The sequence below is a fragment of the Hippoglossus hippoglossus genome, chromosome 22, assembly GCF_009819705.1.
Source record: "Hippoglossus hippoglossus isolate fHipHip1 chromosome 22, fHipHip1.pri, whole genome shotgun sequence".
Lineage (NCBI taxonomy): Eukaryota > Metazoa > Chordata > Actinopteri > Pleuronectiformes > Pleuronectidae > Hippoglossus > Hippoglossus hippoglossus.
Window position 1 is genome coordinate 1,452,255 of NC_047172.1, and position 17,845 is coordinate 1,470,099.

At 43.6% G+C, this 17,845-nt stretch overlaps 3 protein-coding genes across 9 annotated transcripts in view; 2 read left to right on the plus strand and 1 right to left on the minus strand.

The window, feature by feature from the left end:
* Nucleotides 1–428: 428 nt before the first annotated feature.
* On the plus strand, nucleotides 429–2,726 carry dtd2 (D-aminoacyl-tRNA deacylase 2). Of its 6 annotated transcripts, none has more exons than XM_034577531.1 (4): nucleotides 468–519; nucleotides 832–1,081; nucleotides 1,301–1,370; nucleotides 1,456–2,726. In XM_034577531.1, exons 2-4 carry the CDS (start codon nucleotides 968–970, stop codon nucleotides 1,767–1,769), a joined length of 498 nt encoding a protein of 165 aa, XP_034433422.1. In that variant the 5' UTR covers nucleotides 468–519; nucleotides 832–967; the 3' UTR covers nucleotides 1,770–2,726. The 6 variants fall into 6 exon arrangements, with proteins under 6 accessions (XP_034433424.1, XP_034433422.1, XP_034433420.1 ...); XM_034577529.1 differs by lacking the exon at nucleotides 468–519 and having other exon boundaries at nucleotides 521–846; nucleotides 912–1,081; XM_034577532.1 differs by lacking the exon at nucleotides 468–519 and adding an exon at nucleotides 521–669 and having other exon boundaries at nucleotides 912–1,081.
* Nucleotides 2,727–3,304: 578 nt separating this feature from the next.
* Nucleotides 3,305–17,845, plus strand: part of LOC117756706 — a 34,702-nt gene continuing 20,161 nt past the window's right edge. Inside the window, exons 1-18 of one of the 2 annotated variants that reach the window (XM_034577416.1) lie at nucleotides 3,305–3,578; nucleotides 4,752–4,875; nucleotides 5,199–5,335; nucleotides 5,422–5,591; nucleotides 6,067–6,262; nucleotides 6,531–6,790; nucleotides 6,865–6,950; nucleotides 7,038–7,099; nucleotides 7,294–7,532; nucleotides 8,223–8,412; nucleotides 8,561–8,681; nucleotides 8,996–9,137; nucleotides 9,270–9,434; nucleotides 9,867–9,981; nucleotides 10,403–10,947; nucleotides 11,468–11,591; nucleotides 11,815–11,884; nucleotides 12,169–12,602. In XM_034577416.1, the coding sequence (XP_034433307.1) occupies nucleotides 4,752–4,875; nucleotides 5,199–5,335; nucleotides 5,422–5,591; nucleotides 6,067–6,262; nucleotides 6,531–6,790; nucleotides 6,865–6,950; nucleotides 7,038–7,099; nucleotides 7,294–7,532; nucleotides 8,223–8,412; nucleotides 8,561–8,681; nucleotides 8,996–9,137; nucleotides 9,270–9,434; nucleotides 9,867–9,981; nucleotides 10,403–10,947; nucleotides 11,468–11,591; nucleotides 11,815–11,884; nucleotides 12,169–12,497 (3,075 nt within the window). In that variant the 5' untranslated portion in view covers nucleotides 3,305–3,578 and the 3' untranslated portion in view covers nucleotides 12,498–12,602. Of the gene's footprint in view, nucleotides 3,580–4,749; nucleotides 4,876–5,198; nucleotides 5,336–5,421; nucleotides 5,592–6,066; nucleotides 6,263–6,530; nucleotides 6,791–6,864; nucleotides 6,951–7,037; nucleotides 7,100–7,293; nucleotides 7,533–8,222; nucleotides 8,413–8,560; nucleotides 8,682–8,995; nucleotides 9,138–9,269; nucleotides 9,435–9,866; nucleotides 9,982–10,402; nucleotides 10,948–11,467; nucleotides 11,592–11,814; nucleotides 11,885–12,168; nucleotides 12,603–17,845 lie in introns of those variants that run through there. The other variant, XR_004612838.1, reaches the window with a different exon arrangement.
* Nucleotides 13,442–17,051, minus strand: im:7136021. Its single transcript, XM_034577499.1, has 4 exons — nucleotides 16,032–17,051; nucleotides 15,180–15,383; nucleotides 14,768–14,978; nucleotides 13,442–14,681 (listed from the first exon to the last, which is right to left on the minus strand). Exons 1-4 carry the CDS (start codon nucleotides 16,717–16,719, stop codon nucleotides 14,429–14,431), a joined length of 1,356 nt encoding a protein of 451 aa, XP_034433390.1. The 5' UTR covers nucleotides 16,720–17,051; the 3' UTR covers nucleotides 13,442–14,428.

Genomic DNA, 17,845 nt, shown 5'->3' on the forward strand with positions numbered 1-17,845 from the left:
TATAATTATGATGTACAGGAGTAACTGTCTGATATATTTAAACTTCATTACTCAAAGTTCCAGTCGAGGCAAAACAAATGACAATGAAATGAAAAAAAATGAACAAACGCCTGTTTCACACTTCATATTGTTGGAGATTTACTTCATCATGACAAACTTTTTGATTCAAAGATTTGAATTAATAACTTAATATTGAGGAACTAGCTCAGTGCTCATGTGTTTGTAATGTTGTTATTTAGTCCTTTGTGATGCTCCACTTTTTAAATAATGTTTTCAGAATTACAAAAACTTCAAATGGATGTTACCAAATTCTATTTTAGTATTTTTAAATATATATATTTTTTTACTGTAAGTAGATGTTCTGCTCCTCACCAGGTGGTGGCGGTAGTGCGGTAATTCATTGTTTGCAACTGCCAAGAAAAGAAGAAAGTGACGTCAATGCGGAAGTGTTGCATGTTTTCCTTTTTCATTCAGTGGATTATTTCTGTTCATCGAGACGATTGAGGTCGTAATGTTCAGGTTAACAGTGAGTTTAGGTTACCAGTCTGTTAGTTAAGGTTATTTCAAGTCCTGTTAATTGACCTGGTTAGTTAAAGTTAACAGTGTGTTAGTTAAGGTGAAGTTAAAGCCTGTTAGTTGACCTGGTTAGTTAAAGTTAACAGTGTGTTAGTTAAGGCGAAGTTAAAGCCTGTTAGTGGACCTGGTTAGTTAAAGTTAACAGTGTGTTAGTTAAGGTGAAGTTAAAGCCTGTTAGTGGACCTGGTTAGTTAAAGTTAACAGTGTGTTAGTTAAGGTGAAGTTAAAGCCTGTTAGTTGACCTGGTTAGTTAAGGTTAACAGTGTGTTAGTTAAGGTGAAGTTAAAGCCTGTTAGTGGACCTGGTTAGTTAAGGTTAACAGTGTGTTAGTTAAGGTGAAGTTAAAGCCTGTTAGTGGACCTGGTTAGTTAAGGTTAACAGTGTGTTAGTAATGACAGAGAGGAGCAGTGCACCCCCGGCTGCTCGCACCATGCTGCAGCAGTGTCTTCAGGCCAGACTCCAGGTGACACCAGCAGAGGAACAGTCCCACGCTCAGTTTGTCCAGGTGAGAAATAAAAAAAATGAATTTAAAATATCCACGATATAAGTATCACTCTTAATATTTTCATATTCATATACAAACTGCGCTCTTATAATTTGATTTCCTGTTTTACAAAATCTGAACGTGAAAATAATACATCTCAAACTGAAAGACCAGGCTCATGAGTAAAGATGGAAAACGAAAACCCTCCGACTGACACGTGGTTTGTTGTCCCGCCCTCAGATCGACAGAGGAATGGTGATCTACATCTGTTTCTTCAAAGGAGCCACAGACGACATCTTGCCCAAGATGGGTCAGTGACCTCTCTGACCTTTGACCTCCATGTTTTCACTCCTCCCTCAAAGTTAGATATAAATATTGTCTCCTCCTCCGTCCAGTGTCCACTCTGTTGAACCTGCGGCTGTGCGAGTCCGACTCGGGGAAGATGGTGTCGGTGCTGGAGCTCCCCGGCAACCTGCTGATCGTCCCTCAGGCCACGCTGGGCGGCAAAGTCAAAGGCAGGGCCATGCAGTACCACAACAACATCGGCAAAGAGGAGGGGCTGCGGCTGTACGGCGCCTTTGTTTCTCTGTGTGAGAAGGAGCTGACGGCTGCTTCAGCTGAGGTGACGGTGAAACACGGGACGTATGGGAACAGACAAGTGCTGAAGCTGGACACCAATGGACCGTACACACATCTGATGGAGTTCTGAACTCTTGGAGTTAAAGTTGCACACTTAATGCCATAGTTGAAATTAGTTGTTAGTTAAAGGATCCTTCTGGTATTACCAAACATATTTCACGATATTTTCATTTTTTGAGATGCACGTGTAGAGATGGAGCTTTTTGATTATCCCCCTGTTAGAAGCCACCAGACTCCATGGAAAAAAACAATAATTTTACAGAACACAGGAGTTGGTCTTCTTCTGCCTGGGTCATTTTCTGAGGTTCTTATGTGACTATGTGAAACTGATCAGTTCTGTGTCGGACTGTGACCGACTCCTCTTCACCCAACGTCAGGGATCATGTGTGTGAATGTGAAATCCCTACAGTAGAACAGCATCCAATCTGACAGCAGCAGAGTAACGTGCATGTAGCTGGAACCATGTGTGTTTACATACTTTGTTGTGTTGTGTATTTGGTGAAGCTCATTTTTTGGTTCTCTTGGCTCATGGATCACTGCGGCAGCCGACAATAATGATCCTGGAGACTGATTCAAAATGTGTGTTGATGACATTAGTCCTCCGGACCTGCAGGGGGCGCTCTGCTCTGGTTCAGGAAACGGAAAATTAACATTTTGAAAGATTTGGTTACTGCAGCTTTTACAACCTGCACTTTCTTTATTTGTCAAGTTATCAGCAAGTTTCCTGAATGCAACTTCTGGTTCATCATTTTCCTCCAAAGGCTAACATAATAAAAACATGTTTCAAAGGTTTTATTGCAAGATACAAATTCAACAGGCAACAATAACTAAACTGAGCTAAAAACTAATTAGTGAAACAATTCAAAATGTATAAACTAAACTATAGGTGAGTGAATGGAATCTAATGTATCGTCTCTGTGGAAACTAACCCAGTGATACTGCTGACAAGGATTCATATTACAGGGCTTTTCCAGTTTTTATCAGGTTCATCAGAATCTAAATAAAACAATAGTACCTTTCAAAAATATACTGAGTATCTGGTTCTTAGCAATTTACATTTGTGTGAAAAAAAGTCTATGTTTAAAAAGGGCAGTTAACTGAGTACAACTGGGTAAAAGGGGCAACCACTGTTGGACAACATCTGCAACACTGGATATTTGAAGAATTCATATTTGATCCACTGTGTTTTTGGTCGATCACATTAAATGTAAACTTTTTACACACAATAAACCTGTTGACTGTAGTTTTGCTTTTTGTAAATAGGGTTTAAACATCTTAATAAAAAACATCAATGCACTTTAACTCTGGTTTAACTGTCTTAACGGTGCAATATTCATTCTTACTGTGCATTACATTGAATCATGTGCAATCCATTGACTGCACATATTCTCAAACTGCACATTTGTCTTTTCTTTTACACTCTATTAGTTTTTTATTCCATTCTTATTTTACTATATTTCTTATATTTCCTTACACTTATTAATTATTATTATTACACTTGTTTTAACTTGCTGATACCTATTTTTGAATCTTGCTGCTGTAATATTGCAAATATAATAAAATAATACTAATAATAGACTTATCATCCTATTTTATTTTATTCACAGCTGTTATTTTGAAAAGTCCCGTACCGGAAGCTCCTCAGTTTCCTGTCGCTAGCGTAAATCTGCGCAGCACCGCGCGTCACATTTTTCCTCAAATTCGACCCGAACTTTCCCACTTTTGTGAATTTATCGGAACTTTTGGACGAAGCGAAAAACGTGACGTTGTTTATTTGCGCATTTTTTGTGAAAATCAACGTCCGGAAACGAGCCCTTCGGCTGAAAGTTGTCGGTGGTGTAACGAGGATTTGTGTCGACCGGACACAAGATGTTCTGAGGTGGGAACGTTTCTCTTTCAGCTGCTTCACTGATACTTTTATATCATGAACATCGAGTTATGGTGTTTTTATCTTTTTATTACTGTTCGTGATTTTAAAGACCTGAGAGTTATTGTATTAAACAGTTCATTACTTAATTACTTGTTTGTAAAAGGTCAATATAACGACTTAATATCAGCCACTGATTAATAATCAATTAATCAATTAATAATGTATAGATAATCACAAAACAATTTATTTTTTCTGAATTAAAGTGTCTAATAGTTTATAATTGTTTTTATTAACCGATTGATAATTTGTTCTTAAATAGTCAAAAATAGCGACTTAACATCAGTCGCTCTACTAAAGTTAAAAGTAAAGTCTTATATTTAACTTCACCGCTGACAAAAAGCTACATGCATTCAAATTGAAATTCAGAAAATCGGCAAATATGTAATAGTTTGTCCATATCAAAAGTTTAATAAACTATTACGAATTATTTTATCATTAAAAAAAACAATACTCGATCTACAAGTTGATTGAAGGCTGCGATTAATGAGTTACATTTTTTTATGTACAAAACTTTAAAAAGAATAAAATGATTAATTTCCTCAACACTGATTGTATTTCTTTTCATGAATGTATTTCTAACAGCCCAAAGCCAAAGATATAAAGTTGTGTTATTTTATAAAACAGGGATAAAGACAGAGAATGTTTTTTTTCATTGGTTGAAAAATTACTTTTACAATTCGTCAATCAAAGCATCTGTACTGATGTATAATAATATTATTTTGCTCAACTAATCATAGCAGCTCTGCAGTTGATTTGTTATATGAAACAGTTATTTAATAATAATAATCATATTTTATTATAATAGGCTGTGACTCATAATGACTCCATAAAGTGACTTATGTTATTGTTTCTTTTTAAGGCCGTAACTAATGATTATTTTCACCTAATCAGTTAATCAGCTCTTTATTTTCTTTAATTATTCAGTGAAAAATTATACAAGAGTCGGTAATAATGTATTTTGAAATTCTTGTTTTATCCAAATGCAGAATCGTACCATATTAAATGCACTTTCACAGATGACAGACAAAAACAGCAGATTATTATGTGACAGTCATGGATGGATTGCTGCAGCTCGGCCTCTGTGTGACTCTCTAACTTTGTGTCTCACCTCTTCACTTACAGATGCCGTCTTTCGACCTGATAAATAATGTGGAGCTTTTTGTGCGGAAAGGAAAGTTTCCCGTAGACGCCTCTAAAAGTTCCAAGACTGTGATCAGAGCTGCCAGCAAACACTTCATCTACAAAGGTGCTTGAGCCTCAGAGACACACAGAGACTTCCTGTGCTCAGAGACCAGACTCATGAACAGTTTTCATTTCTTTAACAGACACAGATGCAGTGAAAACTGTTTTGAATGTTTCAGGCTTCACAATCAAGCATTTATTCAACTGCATTACATGTGAACAGAGGCAGACGACCCTTAAAGACTGAACGGAAAACAGCAACAGATAAAAAACAAATGAGAAAATATGTTATTTGTCATTGGGTTAAAATGCCTTTTTAAATGTTTTTAAAAAACCCTGAGAGACTGGGACCGGTTTCTGACTGGAGTTCCTCCCTCTCTCCTCCAGATGGCTGCCTGTGGCGAACTTACCGAGGCCGCCTCCTCAAGGTCGTCAGGAGCGACGAGGAAGTGCGGGAGATCCTGACCCGTTATCACGATGACAACAACCACGCCGGCCGGGATCGCACAGTACGGGAGATCATGGTGGGTTCAGATCAGATCGCGTGATTGACAGAAAGGTTCGTACACTGCAGCTTGTAACAGATCCTCCTCCTGTGTTTGCCGCTCAGCTGATGTATTACTGGGTCGGAGTGACGGAGGCGGTGAAGACCTGGGTCAGAGCTTGTCCTGCTTGTCAGAGCCGGAATCCCACAGAACCACCCAACCCGCCCGTCCAGTTCTGTCTGGCCTACGGCTGCGACGCCTCCAGCTACGTTGACGCTGATCTCAGCTTCTTCAGGTCAGTTACAAAGATGTGTGATGGGAGACAAACTGAGAGTTACTTCCTGGATCTACATGCTTTCGTTTCCTCTGGGTTGGGCGACTGTTACTCTGTCAATCAACAGAAGCTGAATAAATCCAGACTTCTACACGCTCACAGATATCAGTTCCTTAAATATTTTTTAAGATCCATGAATTATTCTCAGGGAAATCAGTGAAATTGTTTAATCTCACAATGTTTAAGAACGTAAAGTAAAAAGTTCCTCCCTGACCTGTACCACATTCTTCCACCGGGTATCATGGCAATCCATTCCGTTGTTATTGTGTTATCATGCTTACAAACAAACAAACCAACAAACGGAGAGGGGAGGCAACACAACCTCCTTGCCGGAGGTAATAAAATGGGACCAAGGAGGGAACCCTGTGGTTCTCCTCAGGCAGATGTTCCTCTGGTTTGGCTTCATCTCCAGTTTTGTCTTCCCTCCGTCTCGCAGGTTCCCGAAGGAGGCCGAGCAGCGGCAGAGGTGGCTGATGGTGGCTCAGCGGGACGAAGGCTCGCTGCGCTCAAACTCCTACCTCTGCTCCCGACACTTTGAGTCGTCCTGCTTTACGCTGAGCGAGGAGGGTCAGCTGACTCTGTCTCCTGACGCTGTACCAACCATCATCACCGTGACAGCGGAGGAAGACGAGGTGAAGCGATACAGATCACAGTTGAAATAAAACGAATCAAGTGAACATCAGCCTGCAGGTTTAAGATTTCAGCTCCAGAGAAAAATAGAAACACGTCTTCTGGATTGTGAGAAGCTGATTCTGCTTTTTCAGTTTGATCATATTTACGTATTTATGTGCAGAGTTAAAATGACTTTGCATCCAGAGCAGATAAGGAGGCTTTAGCTCGGCCGGAGTCGTCAGGCGTGGAGAGTTTGGGCCTGATCAGATGATCCTCCTTGTTTTTCAGGTTCCCGTCCCTTCAGATGAAGACTTCCTGTGTTCGAACTCCCTGGAAGACCTCCTCTCTTCAGCTGCTGCTGCTGCAGACACCACAGACCCGTCGGCTCCAGGCTGCAATCGCTCTGTAATACCTGTGCAGCTGCAGGAACACCAGTACTGCCTCCCTGCTCCTGCTGCAGACCCCAGGGAGTTCCAGCCAGTAAGAGAGGAACAGAGGAGAAAGACCGTCCTCGAGCCGAGCTTCTCCACATACAACCAGATCGCCAGGTAGACACGAGATCCACCGATCACATCATCCACGTTCGACCCGTTACATGTTGTTACCTCAGTTGTCTCTGCAGGTATCTGAGCCACAGGGTCTTACCCATGCAAAGCAAGAAAAGCAGAGTTGCTCTGAAGAGGATGGCCAAGCGCTTTGGACTTACAGGTGAATCAACTCTCTGTGAATCAGCCTGAAGTATCTAACTGAGGTGAAATGTCCTGAGAAATAAAGTAGAAACATCTTGTGTTTCAGATGGAGTGCTGATGTTCACCCGTGTCTCTCCACCGCTCAGAGTGCCGCGCAGCAGAGAGGAGGTAATTACACTGGATTATGAATGAATGGTTCTAAAAGACATTAACTCTGAACTCTGACATTAACTCACCTGCATCTTCAACCAAGTGGAGCTGCTCAGTTTCTGTCTGCACACTTCAGGAGAAACTATGATACAAATTGATTAAATCCAAGTTTTCTGCACTTCCGTATGTTCAAATCTGTCTTTCGATCCCAGGTAAACGCCATCCTGCAGCAGTTCCACGACAACCAGGGTCACTACGGTCAGGGAATCTGCCAGCAAGAGATCACAAAGCACTTCTACTGGAGCAGCATGACCCGAGACCTGGCCTCGTGGATCTCCAGCTGCCACACCTGCCTCAACAGAACCAAGAGGAAGTGGCTCCGCTGCAGCATCCACAGCTGCAACCACTGCTGCGGGCCGGTGGAGAGGGGCCTGGGCCTCGCCTTCCACAAGTACGAGTCCATGTCTCCTGGTTATTGTGCAGCATGAGAGAAGAACAGAGCTTGGTAGCAGCAATGAATCGGTTGAATTTCATTTGTCTAAAGTTATACATCCTTAAGATTTCTAAATCTTGCATGAGGTCGTTTTTGTGATGTGATTTTGTGTATGAGGATCAGCTTCTCTTAAAATCTCTCTGCAGCTCACACACTCAGCTCCCGTCAACAAGTGTAACGCTGCATCGACTCTGCTGCAGAAACGTCTAGATGCTGTAGATACATCCACACTACTCCGGAATTTTAGATCCACTTATACGGAGAAGTGTGTAAACGCTGCTGGTCCCGTTTTAGTTTGAAAACTCCGGGGGCTGCGTTTTAATCTGGACAAACAGAAACCGATGACATACCAACCTCACCACCTCTTGGGTCTTTTCACTCACTACCTTACTGAGTTAAAACCATTCACTGGATTTAAAGATGGACGACGTATCTCCACTTCCTCCCGGATATGAGTGCTGCCATCTTGTGCTGGTGACGTCATTCGGACTAAGTTGTCAATCAGCTTGTTTTTATATCATCAAATAACTAATTAGAACCAAACTGATCAGAAACACTTGAACAAGCATCAGTGTGAGAAGAACGACCTGAAATGACAGAAACCATCTCTGACAGTTATTTAATGTCTACTTTGATTTTTTTTTTTAGGTTTCCTCTTCACAACCCCCCCCTGCTCGCTCAGTGGTTGAAGGCTGTCGGCCGGGCCAACTGGCACCCCCGGCTCGGCTCGTCGATTTGTTCCACCCATTTCACCGAGGACTGCTTCGACCGCACTGGAGAGAAAGTCACCCTCCGTCCAGACGCCGTTCCCACGCGGCTGGTCCACAACAGCTCGGCAGTAAGACACAGCAGTTGGTGTTTCTGGATCTGTAGTCGGAGCACACTCTGCATTCATTAAAACAAAAGTCACCTGTGTGATCTGAAGCTTGTTTCTTCTACCGTCGAGTCTTGTATGTGCTTTTAATTCCCTCTTCGTGTGTGAACAGCCTTTATTTGCCAAGTACGATGCTGTGGAGCTCTACCTCCGTCAACGCATTTATCCTCACGGTCTGAGCTACGTAGAGAAAAACACCTTCAGGAGGTTCTGCAAGAAGTTCGTCATTAAAGGTTTGTGCCAACGAGAAATCCCTGGGCAGGTTCGAACTAGACTCACGCGTCCGTCCGCCAAGACTGAACAATCCTATCCTATGTTCGAACAATTGTCTCTAACCAACATATACAACATGTGTGTTACATGTGATGAGGTTTGCACAAAAACACAAACTCCCTCTGCTGAAAAAGACCCTGAGATTTTGTTCAAATGTCAGAAATGTTTTATTTTCATCACAGAGACGACTCTCGTTACTGTAGAGAACAGATCCTCATCATCAAAACTCTCGACCCCATAGTCCAAACTATTGAGTTCCTCTCTGGTTTCCCAGGCGATGAGCTCCACATGGTGAAGGGGGATCGGGTGCGTTTGGTCCTGAGGAGCCGACAGCAGGTGGAAGTCGCCCTGAAGGATTATCACAATGAGCTGAACCACCTCGACACCAACAAATGTCTCCGACTGCTCAACGAGAGGTGAGAGAGGAACCTGCTGTCACGTTTGAACGAGACGTTGATCCCACAGAGACGCCGACGCACGTCACTGACGACAAACACGTATTTTGATAGATTAACTCTGGGCGTGCAAATGCTCTTCATCTCCGACAGATTCTTCTGGAAAACCATGAGGCCTGACGTGGTGCAGTGGATCAGCAGCTGCTCCGAGTGCAACCGGCAGACGAGGAAGAAGCCAGAGAACCAGGCGGCGGCGGGCGGATCAGAGTCATCGCTGCAGACGCACACATCGCCACAGATACACCGTGATGTCAGCAGGTACGTCACTGTGTCGCCCTTACTGTTAAACATGTCACAAAGTGGAGCTTCAGGTCAAAAGGCTCCACTCACACATAACTCTGGGAACTTTCACTTTTCTCATGTGCACAATACTTTACCTTTTTAAAGTTAATGTATTTAGCAGTTACCTATTTATTTATTCTTAGTATTTATCTCTCAGTCTGTTGTATTGTGAGTCGGATACAACTTGTCTGGCCTGTAGCTTGAATGACGATAAAAGTCTTTTAATAGTAGTAAGAGGAGCATTAGAATTATTAATATCAGCAGTGACAACAACACTAACACTTATAAATATCTCGTAGTAACAGTAGCGACAGGTGGTTTATGTATAACAGCAGCAACAGTGGTTTCAAATACGTTGTAGTAGAACTCTCTGGGGGTCTGATTCTCTCCGTCTCTGTGTATTGACAGTGAGACGGATGACGCAGAAGAAGAAGAAGATGATGGTGGTGGTGGTGGTGGTGGTGGTGGTGGTGGTGGTGGGAGCGTTGGGGATGAAGAGATGCAGGAACCAGACAACAGAGAGGTTGAACTCCCAGCTTCATTCAGCAGAACAACACACAGACACCATCAACATGTGGGATGAGTTAAACAGTTTGTGAAAAGTGTTCACAGTCAAAATGTTCACTTGGACTCACTGATGATCTGATTAGATTAAAGTGGGCAAAGGTCAAAGGTCATGGTTGCTATGACATTGTGAATCTCAGGAACTCAGGGAACCCCTTCACATTTGGCACAAAGATCAAGAGAAGAAGAAAAAGAATGACTATAAAAATATGCCGACCATTATAATGTTAATAGATAAAGTTTGATTCCATAACATTTATTACTATATTATATTTAAAAATCACTATAAATGCTTCTGCTACACCCTGAATACGCCGTCATCCCACATTCTTGTGAAATGTGGTTCATCTCTCACTTTCTGTCCCTCGTCTTCCTCATAGGATGAGCCCCCCCGGCCTGCAGCTCCCATCAACCCTCAGCGCAGAATTCCCATCATCCTCCAGCCTGGGACCAGAGTCCGGTCCGTTCCGAGAGGGAAGCGCTCGCAGGCTGACGTCCAGAAGGAGACAAACGGCGCTGACACTCACCCCGAGGGTCAAAGCGGCGTCCAGGATCATCCACAGGAACAGATGGGACCCGGAGTCGTAGCACGAGACTCTCGGGGCAGCGCCAGAACACATCACTACGTCAGAGAGCTGCCTCCGCCTGACGTCCCCGCAAAACCCCAACTTCCACAAGCAACAACCAATGAGATTCAACCTGTAAGTCCCGACAGCCAATCACAAACAGCGACGGAAACGCAGAACGACGGCGGCGTGCAGCGCCCGCCAAAGAGGAGCAGAGACCTGGAGGCAGACTCTTCGGCTAGCAGGACGTCGAGCTGTGGCCTGGAGCCTGTGGTGGCCCCGAGCACCAAACCCTGGCCCGTCTTCACCATCGCCGGCTCTGCACCGGTTCACGCAGCCAAACCTGCTGAGGCCGACAGGTGCGACACAAAGGAACACCGACCCCAAAACGCACACCGACCCCAAAACGCACACCGACCCCAAAACGCACACCGACCCCAAAACGCACACAGCCCAACCGATAAGGATTTATTTGAACTAATGCTGATATTAGGGAGCTAAAGATTTCTGATACAGATCTATCAGCTGATATAGAAAAATATGAATGATTTCTAAGATTATCAAACCCTTACGACAAACAAATGTACTTGAGGTTTGATATTTTACAGTTTACCCATAAACTTTATTATTAATAACGATTAAATAAATTAAAAAACAAATACAACCAAATATATAGAGCCTGAATTTAGAAAATAAACATTTCTCTGTAAAATATCCACATAAATGCACATCTGTCCGTTTCTTCTGTAAAATGAAAGTTAGGCTCTCTTCCTTTGAAACCACGTAGTTAATCAATGTGCTCAGATAGTATTAGTAGTTGTAGTAGTTGTAGTAGTTGTAGTAGTTGTATCACTGCATATGTACTGACTGTGTGTGTAGGAGCAGCCCAGCTCTCTGTCGGGGACCCAGGACGCTCCAGGCCCGGACCGTCATCCAGCAGTGCAGTCGAGCGAAGGTTAAGATCAAACCTGCTCTGGACGGGGCTGAGGCTCAGTGGGCCGAGGTGGGTTCCTCTGTTCCTTTAGTTCGAAGTTCTTTACCACAACAAACCAACGAATAGAAAACGAAGCCTCCACGGAGGGGATAGAAAAATACAGAAATAATAAAGACGCACAGGTTGGAAACAACAGAAGCCTCAATCGGAATAATTTGAAAGATGCTATAATCATGTAAACATTGGGATATGTCAGTGGCTCCAGGTTGTGACTTCACTTCTCGGTCCTCAGATCCAGGAGGGAATGGTTGTGTACGTCTGCTTCTCCCGTGGAGCCACTGAAAACGTCACGTATGAAATAGGTAAGATGTTGTCTCATGTTTATGTCAGATACAGTTTGCAGGCGAGCAAACAATCTTTTAAATGTAGGATGATTAATATAAGTAAAGCCAGAGATTCACTTAGCTACTTTCATTGTTCAAGCTGCACTTGATAAAAACATTTCCTCATTTTTATTCTTTATAGGTTAATTGATTGTTAATCAGAATTTCTGTCTCAGCAGGAAAATGTCTCAATCATATAAAAATGAGTTATTTCATTAAAAATCTCAGTGGATTCAGTTTCGTTTGTGTTTTCCTCTCAACAGCCAACACTCTGATGACCACCAAACTTTTCCGAAAGGACACCCGGCACTGGGTGTCTGTTGTCGACCTTCCCGGGAGCGTTTTGTTTATCCCCCAGGACTCCCTGCTTGGCGAGCCCGTGCCCAAGAGGAAGATGCAGTTTAAGGGCGGGTGCGAGCCGTGGTGGGGCGCCCAGCTCTTCTCAAACCTGGTGTTCACCTGCAGGGAGCTCGTGCAGCGCTCCGTGAAGTGCACGAAGGCGGGCGTGAAGGTGGAGCAGGGAGTCTACGGCCAGAAACAAGAGATGGTGCTGAACTGTGCGGAGCCGCTGACGGTCCTGCTGGAGTTCTGAGGTACAGACGGACATGAGGACGTCCACTGATCTGAGTCTGAAGGTGCTGAGTCCAGGTCCAAGTCTCTCACCTGTTCTCACCACAGATCAATTTTCAGATCATCAGTTCCATATATATAAATATAGCGTAGACAGATCTACACGTCAGTTAAATAACAGGAGACATTTTGTGCTTTTCTGTTTGAGTTCTGCTTCTGAAGAACAATTACGATGATTAAAAAGAGACTGAGACGTTTGAGATGTTCACACGTGAGAAAAAAACGAAAAGACGTTTGTATTTACTGATTTGGATTCGTCCACATTGATACGGTTTTCACACACATCACCTTTGCTACGTTTACATCTTCTGTCCCTTAAACAAAGACTTTACTTTCCTCTGCTGGTGATTATCTGTCAGTAGATTATCTGCTTCCTGTTTACACCACATGACCAGTACGTGAATCATCATCATGACATTTCAGCTTAACATCATGACTGTGTTTTTGAATCCGTTAAATGGACTTCATATATTTTTGTTAATGATTATACTGTATAGTTGAGAAAGTCTAAATCTTGATATTAAATAATTATTTTTTGTAAAATAAAGTGTATTTGGTTTTATTCACAGTAATTAATAACCAAGATCAAACACCATAATTCCTTCATGATCTGAGTCACTTTTATAAACAAACATTTCTCTGATCATATGGATTTTTTATCATCATCGTCTTTATTAGCACAGATGTTCGGTTTAACATCAAACTGACAAAGTTAAAACAGAAATAAAGAGTCCTTTCCTTGGGCTAAATAAATAACAGAATTTAAGAATAACTGCACATGTAAATAATACACATTATATATTTTATTTTCAGCATACACAGTTCTACTCAATGTTGGGACCTGATAAACTTGAAAAACAGAACAATGAAATTATACACAGGTTTAAAAAGTCTTCCTGCTGCAGGATTCAGTCTCCTGTCGCTGCACAGAAACAAATAAATATTCATTCTTTCTGTAAATTGTGATGAAATAATATAAAAAAAACTAAATACATAGAAATTAAAAGCTCACACAACCCAAACATATGATGCTTCTGAAAACAACATCATATGACATGGTAGAATAAAATGACTCATTTTAATTAAATTAAATTAAATTAATAAATGAGTAATTTAATTTAAACTTTAGACGGTGTGTTTGTGTGTTTGTGCTCGGCTTTACTTTTCCCTTTTATTTGAACAATTTGAGAAACAACATGATAAACTATGATCGTGCATTCATTCACCAAAAGGAAAGAAATAATTAGTTCTTATAGTTGTGACAAATACTGATGAAGCTGCATCTACACATTCTATTTATGACGCATCAGTGGATAGTTGTAAGAAACTAAGGCTGTGATCCGCTGAAACGATGATTATTGATCAGACTGAAATAACAGCTGACTCTACCACCTGTTTATTCTCACGTTACTTGATGATGAAGTGATGGAGCTTCATGAATGTTGGTTAGTTTGCAAACAACTGGATCTGTTGTGGAACCAGTTACAAAACCCAGCCCCAGCTCCCGGCCTCGTTTGGTTCCTGCTGGTCAACTGATATTTGATTATTTTATTTCAGTCAGAGCTGAGTCGTCCGTCCGTTCTCTGGATCTCCTCCTCGATCAAACTTCACTTTGCTGGTTTGCTCAGAGCTCATAAATCCCAGAGTCGCCAGGGCTTCATTTTCATGATGTTTTAAGGCCAAAGTTTGCTCTAATCTTCAGTTCCATTGATTATCACAAGATTCTAACATCTGACGACTTTCATTACGTCTCATTAGTCTTCAAACCTTTTCCTTCAAAAGAAAACAGGCACCATCTGTCGCCGTCGACAGACGTACTCCTTTGTCCCCGACTCCGTCCTCTTCTCGCTTCAGGAGAATAAAAACTGATTTCCCAGTTTTCACTCCCGCTCTTCAGTCCCCCTCCCACACACAGTCACACTCTCGTAGAGGGTTTCTCTGGCGCATCGTGGTGATCACAGTGATCCGGTTCTCCGACAGCTCGCGGAGCTGGTCGATCAGCTCCTGCACGCAGGGGCTGGGCCAGGGGTGACCGTTCAGGTAATCTCTGAGGATGTAGGAGCGCTCCACCAGCAGCTCCAGCTGCACCAGGTGTCGCAGCCGGTGGAGGCTCAGCAGGTCTTTCTCTGGTTCTCGGCGGAAAAACCTGACAACACAAGAAGGAAGGATACATGATCAAACAACTGTATCTGTCTCTGACCCCTCGGCTCGCCGCTTTGCTGTGAAACGCACCGTATCCTGAGCGTCCGGAGCTGAGGGAACAACATGGGGATCCGTCTGCAGAGGCTGCCGCTGGAGCGGTTCTGCTCGATGTCCAGGTGCTCGAGCGCCGGCACCTTAGGAGCGATGGAGTCCATGTCTTTCAGAGTTATGGCCACACGCAGCATCAGTCTGGTCACGCTGGACGGGATGGTGGTCGTATATGTGGCGAGAGAATTACCACCTGAGACGACAACAAATAAAACTGTCAAATAAAAGTTCTGCAGAACAAACACAGAGATAAAAATCATGTTTTTGGTTCCTGCACCACAGAATAACAAAATAATAACAGTAAAATCACAAATTTGTTGTTAGAAGAATGATCACAGCCGTCAATCAGACGCTTTCACACCGACCATGTTTGGTTCAGACTCAACAAACCCACCGATGATCTTGAGAGTTTCCAGCTGCTGCAGAGGACTGAGCCAGGACGTCAGGCGACACTGGATCCCCTCTCTGATGTACCTGTAGCGAACAGTCAGCGACCTGAGCGAGGTCAGACTCCTCAGGGCGTTCTCCGGCAGGAGGGTTTCTGGGTAATCCACCAGCTCCAGATTGGTGAGCGCCGGGCCGCCATACCGGCTCGATCCTGTCGGACCCAAGAGGAAGAAGAGGACGCAGAGGTTTGTTTAAAAACTGTTTGTTGAGTTTTTTTATTGCTTTAATTAAAACAGTGGGGATGTGAACTTTGCAACGGCCATTTTGAAAGGTTCTATAATTGCTTTGTTTGTTGGCGGATCGTGGATCAAGATGGTGGATCCTGATCGAGGACTATGATCACACCAACACTGCTTGATACGCAAGATGTCTCCTCACATCTTCGACCATCACTGACACTAACTCCTAACTCCTAACCCTTTAAACACGATGTTACAAACTGGTTCTTCTCACGTAGTGAATCCTGTTGTGTTCAGTTCCATCAGCATCTACTTGTGTCCTGGGAGAGGATCCTCACATGTGGTAACAAGGGTAGAATGTGTAGTTTCACTCTCAGAGACAAGCTGTGATTTGTGAATATGGGCTGTACTTATTTAATTGGATTGATTGACACGGGTCTTTGGCTGGACTTGAACCAGACCTGCTAAACTCGGAAATAAAAGGTGGATTGATAATGAAGAGTTTTTAGCTGTAGGTCTCCAAGAAATAAATGAAGTAAGTAATCGATTAATTGATTGATTGCAAAGTGAACCAATCAATCAGCCAGGTAAGGGGCGGGGCCGACAGGTGTCAGCTGTACCTGGCTCAAGGGGACTCAGGTAATCGTCGGGCAGCGGCTCCGGAGGTTCCCCCCTCATCCCCCACGACAGGTGCCGGAGCTTGCTGAGGTCCCGCAGCAGCCGGTGGAAAACCCCGCAGGGCACCGGCCTCACCGTGTCCAGCCCGTAGCCCTCCCCCTGCTGGTGGAAGAGCAGGTACCGCAGGTTGACCAGGTGACACACGGTGCTGATGAACTGCTCCGTGCACGGCAGCCGCACGTTGCACACGCTCAGGTGCGTGAGTCGCTCCCGCAGGTGCTCGCTCACGCTCCGGCCGAGCATCGCTTCGTCCCAGGCGGCGTTCCGCACCCCGAGGTCCCTCAGCTCCGGGAACCGGGCCAGGTGATCCAGGTACCGCTCCCTGTACAACCGGCCCCCGTCCACGAACACGATGGCGGTGAGCGACGGGAGGAACCGGACGAGCCGCCGCCACTCTTTGCGCCGCAGGTGTCGCACCGACACCCGGGTGAGCTTGCGGTGGCGCAGCGTGTCCCAGAAGCCGTAGGTGTAGCGGCGCAGGTCGGACAGAACCACCGTGTGGTCCCGCCACAGGGAGCCGTGGTCGATGAGCCTCCGGAGGCAGCGGCAGCAGCGGCGGACCGTGTGCTTCTCCTCCGGGCTCAGGAAGCTGAACACGTGCACCCACACTTCAGGAGGCAGCTGCTCCATCTGTGACCGAGCTGAGAGCACCGCGGGCCGGGGAGCAGCGGGAGGTGCCACCGCCGGGGGGGGGGGGGAGCAGCGGGAGGTCCCACTGTGCTGAAAGACAGTTTCAACCCCAACGTGTCGATCAGCTGTTCACTCTGTCCCGATGTTTACATGCACGAGCCGACTTGGAAGGAGCTGTCGCGCCGTGATGACGTCAAATGTTGTTGTCGTCGTTTTATATATATAAAAAGAAATCTCTTACATAATGTTCACTTTTAAACAAATTCAAGAAACATATAAAACTACACAACATATATTCAACCAACTTATAATAAACAACATTCATATTCTAATAACATATAAAGAAAAAAACATTTTATCATTGCACATATTTAAACAAATTTTGTCCCATTAAAATATATATTTATACTTGGAAGAATGTTATTACACAATTTAATTAAACTTGTTGATCTTATATAAACATAACTACATGTAGGATTCAACCAAGGAGAGAGATTCTAATGTTGTTTGATTTGCTTTGTTTTCCAACGTGAATCATTTTCTAAAACTTTTATTTTGTTAGCAGTCGTTATTTTATGGTCTTTGTAAATTCAGTGATATGATTCTATTTACTGTTAAACCAAACCAGCCAGTGCACAACAGTGAATCTGTAAATGATGTATGCCCCATTCTAAATGAATATATGATTTAATTTCAGAGGATAAAGTTTGTAGTAGCATGAAATTATACAGATACAAATTCATCTCTACAAACGTTGGTCTGCATTAACGTCACCAAGGGGCTCAGAGTCTATATGTATCCGTATGAATTCATTATCCTCTGAAGTTAAGTAAATGATGGTTAAGTTAATCCCACTTCCCCTGTGCACTGGACATGTAGCTGAAAACAGGGCCCCATATATTAAGGTGTAGTGATTGTAAATGTTTCCACCTCAGTCAGTGTGTGTAGAAGTAAAGCTCATTATAGAGAATCCATCATGTGATGAAGTGAAACGTCTCATTTCTCTTCCAAGAGGCTTCTTCACTGCAGTCGACCTCGTGTTGTCAGTAAAGAACAGATTCGTATCTCGTTCCCACAACTTAATATTAACGTGTGTGTGTGTGTGTGTTTTATTATTTAACGATCA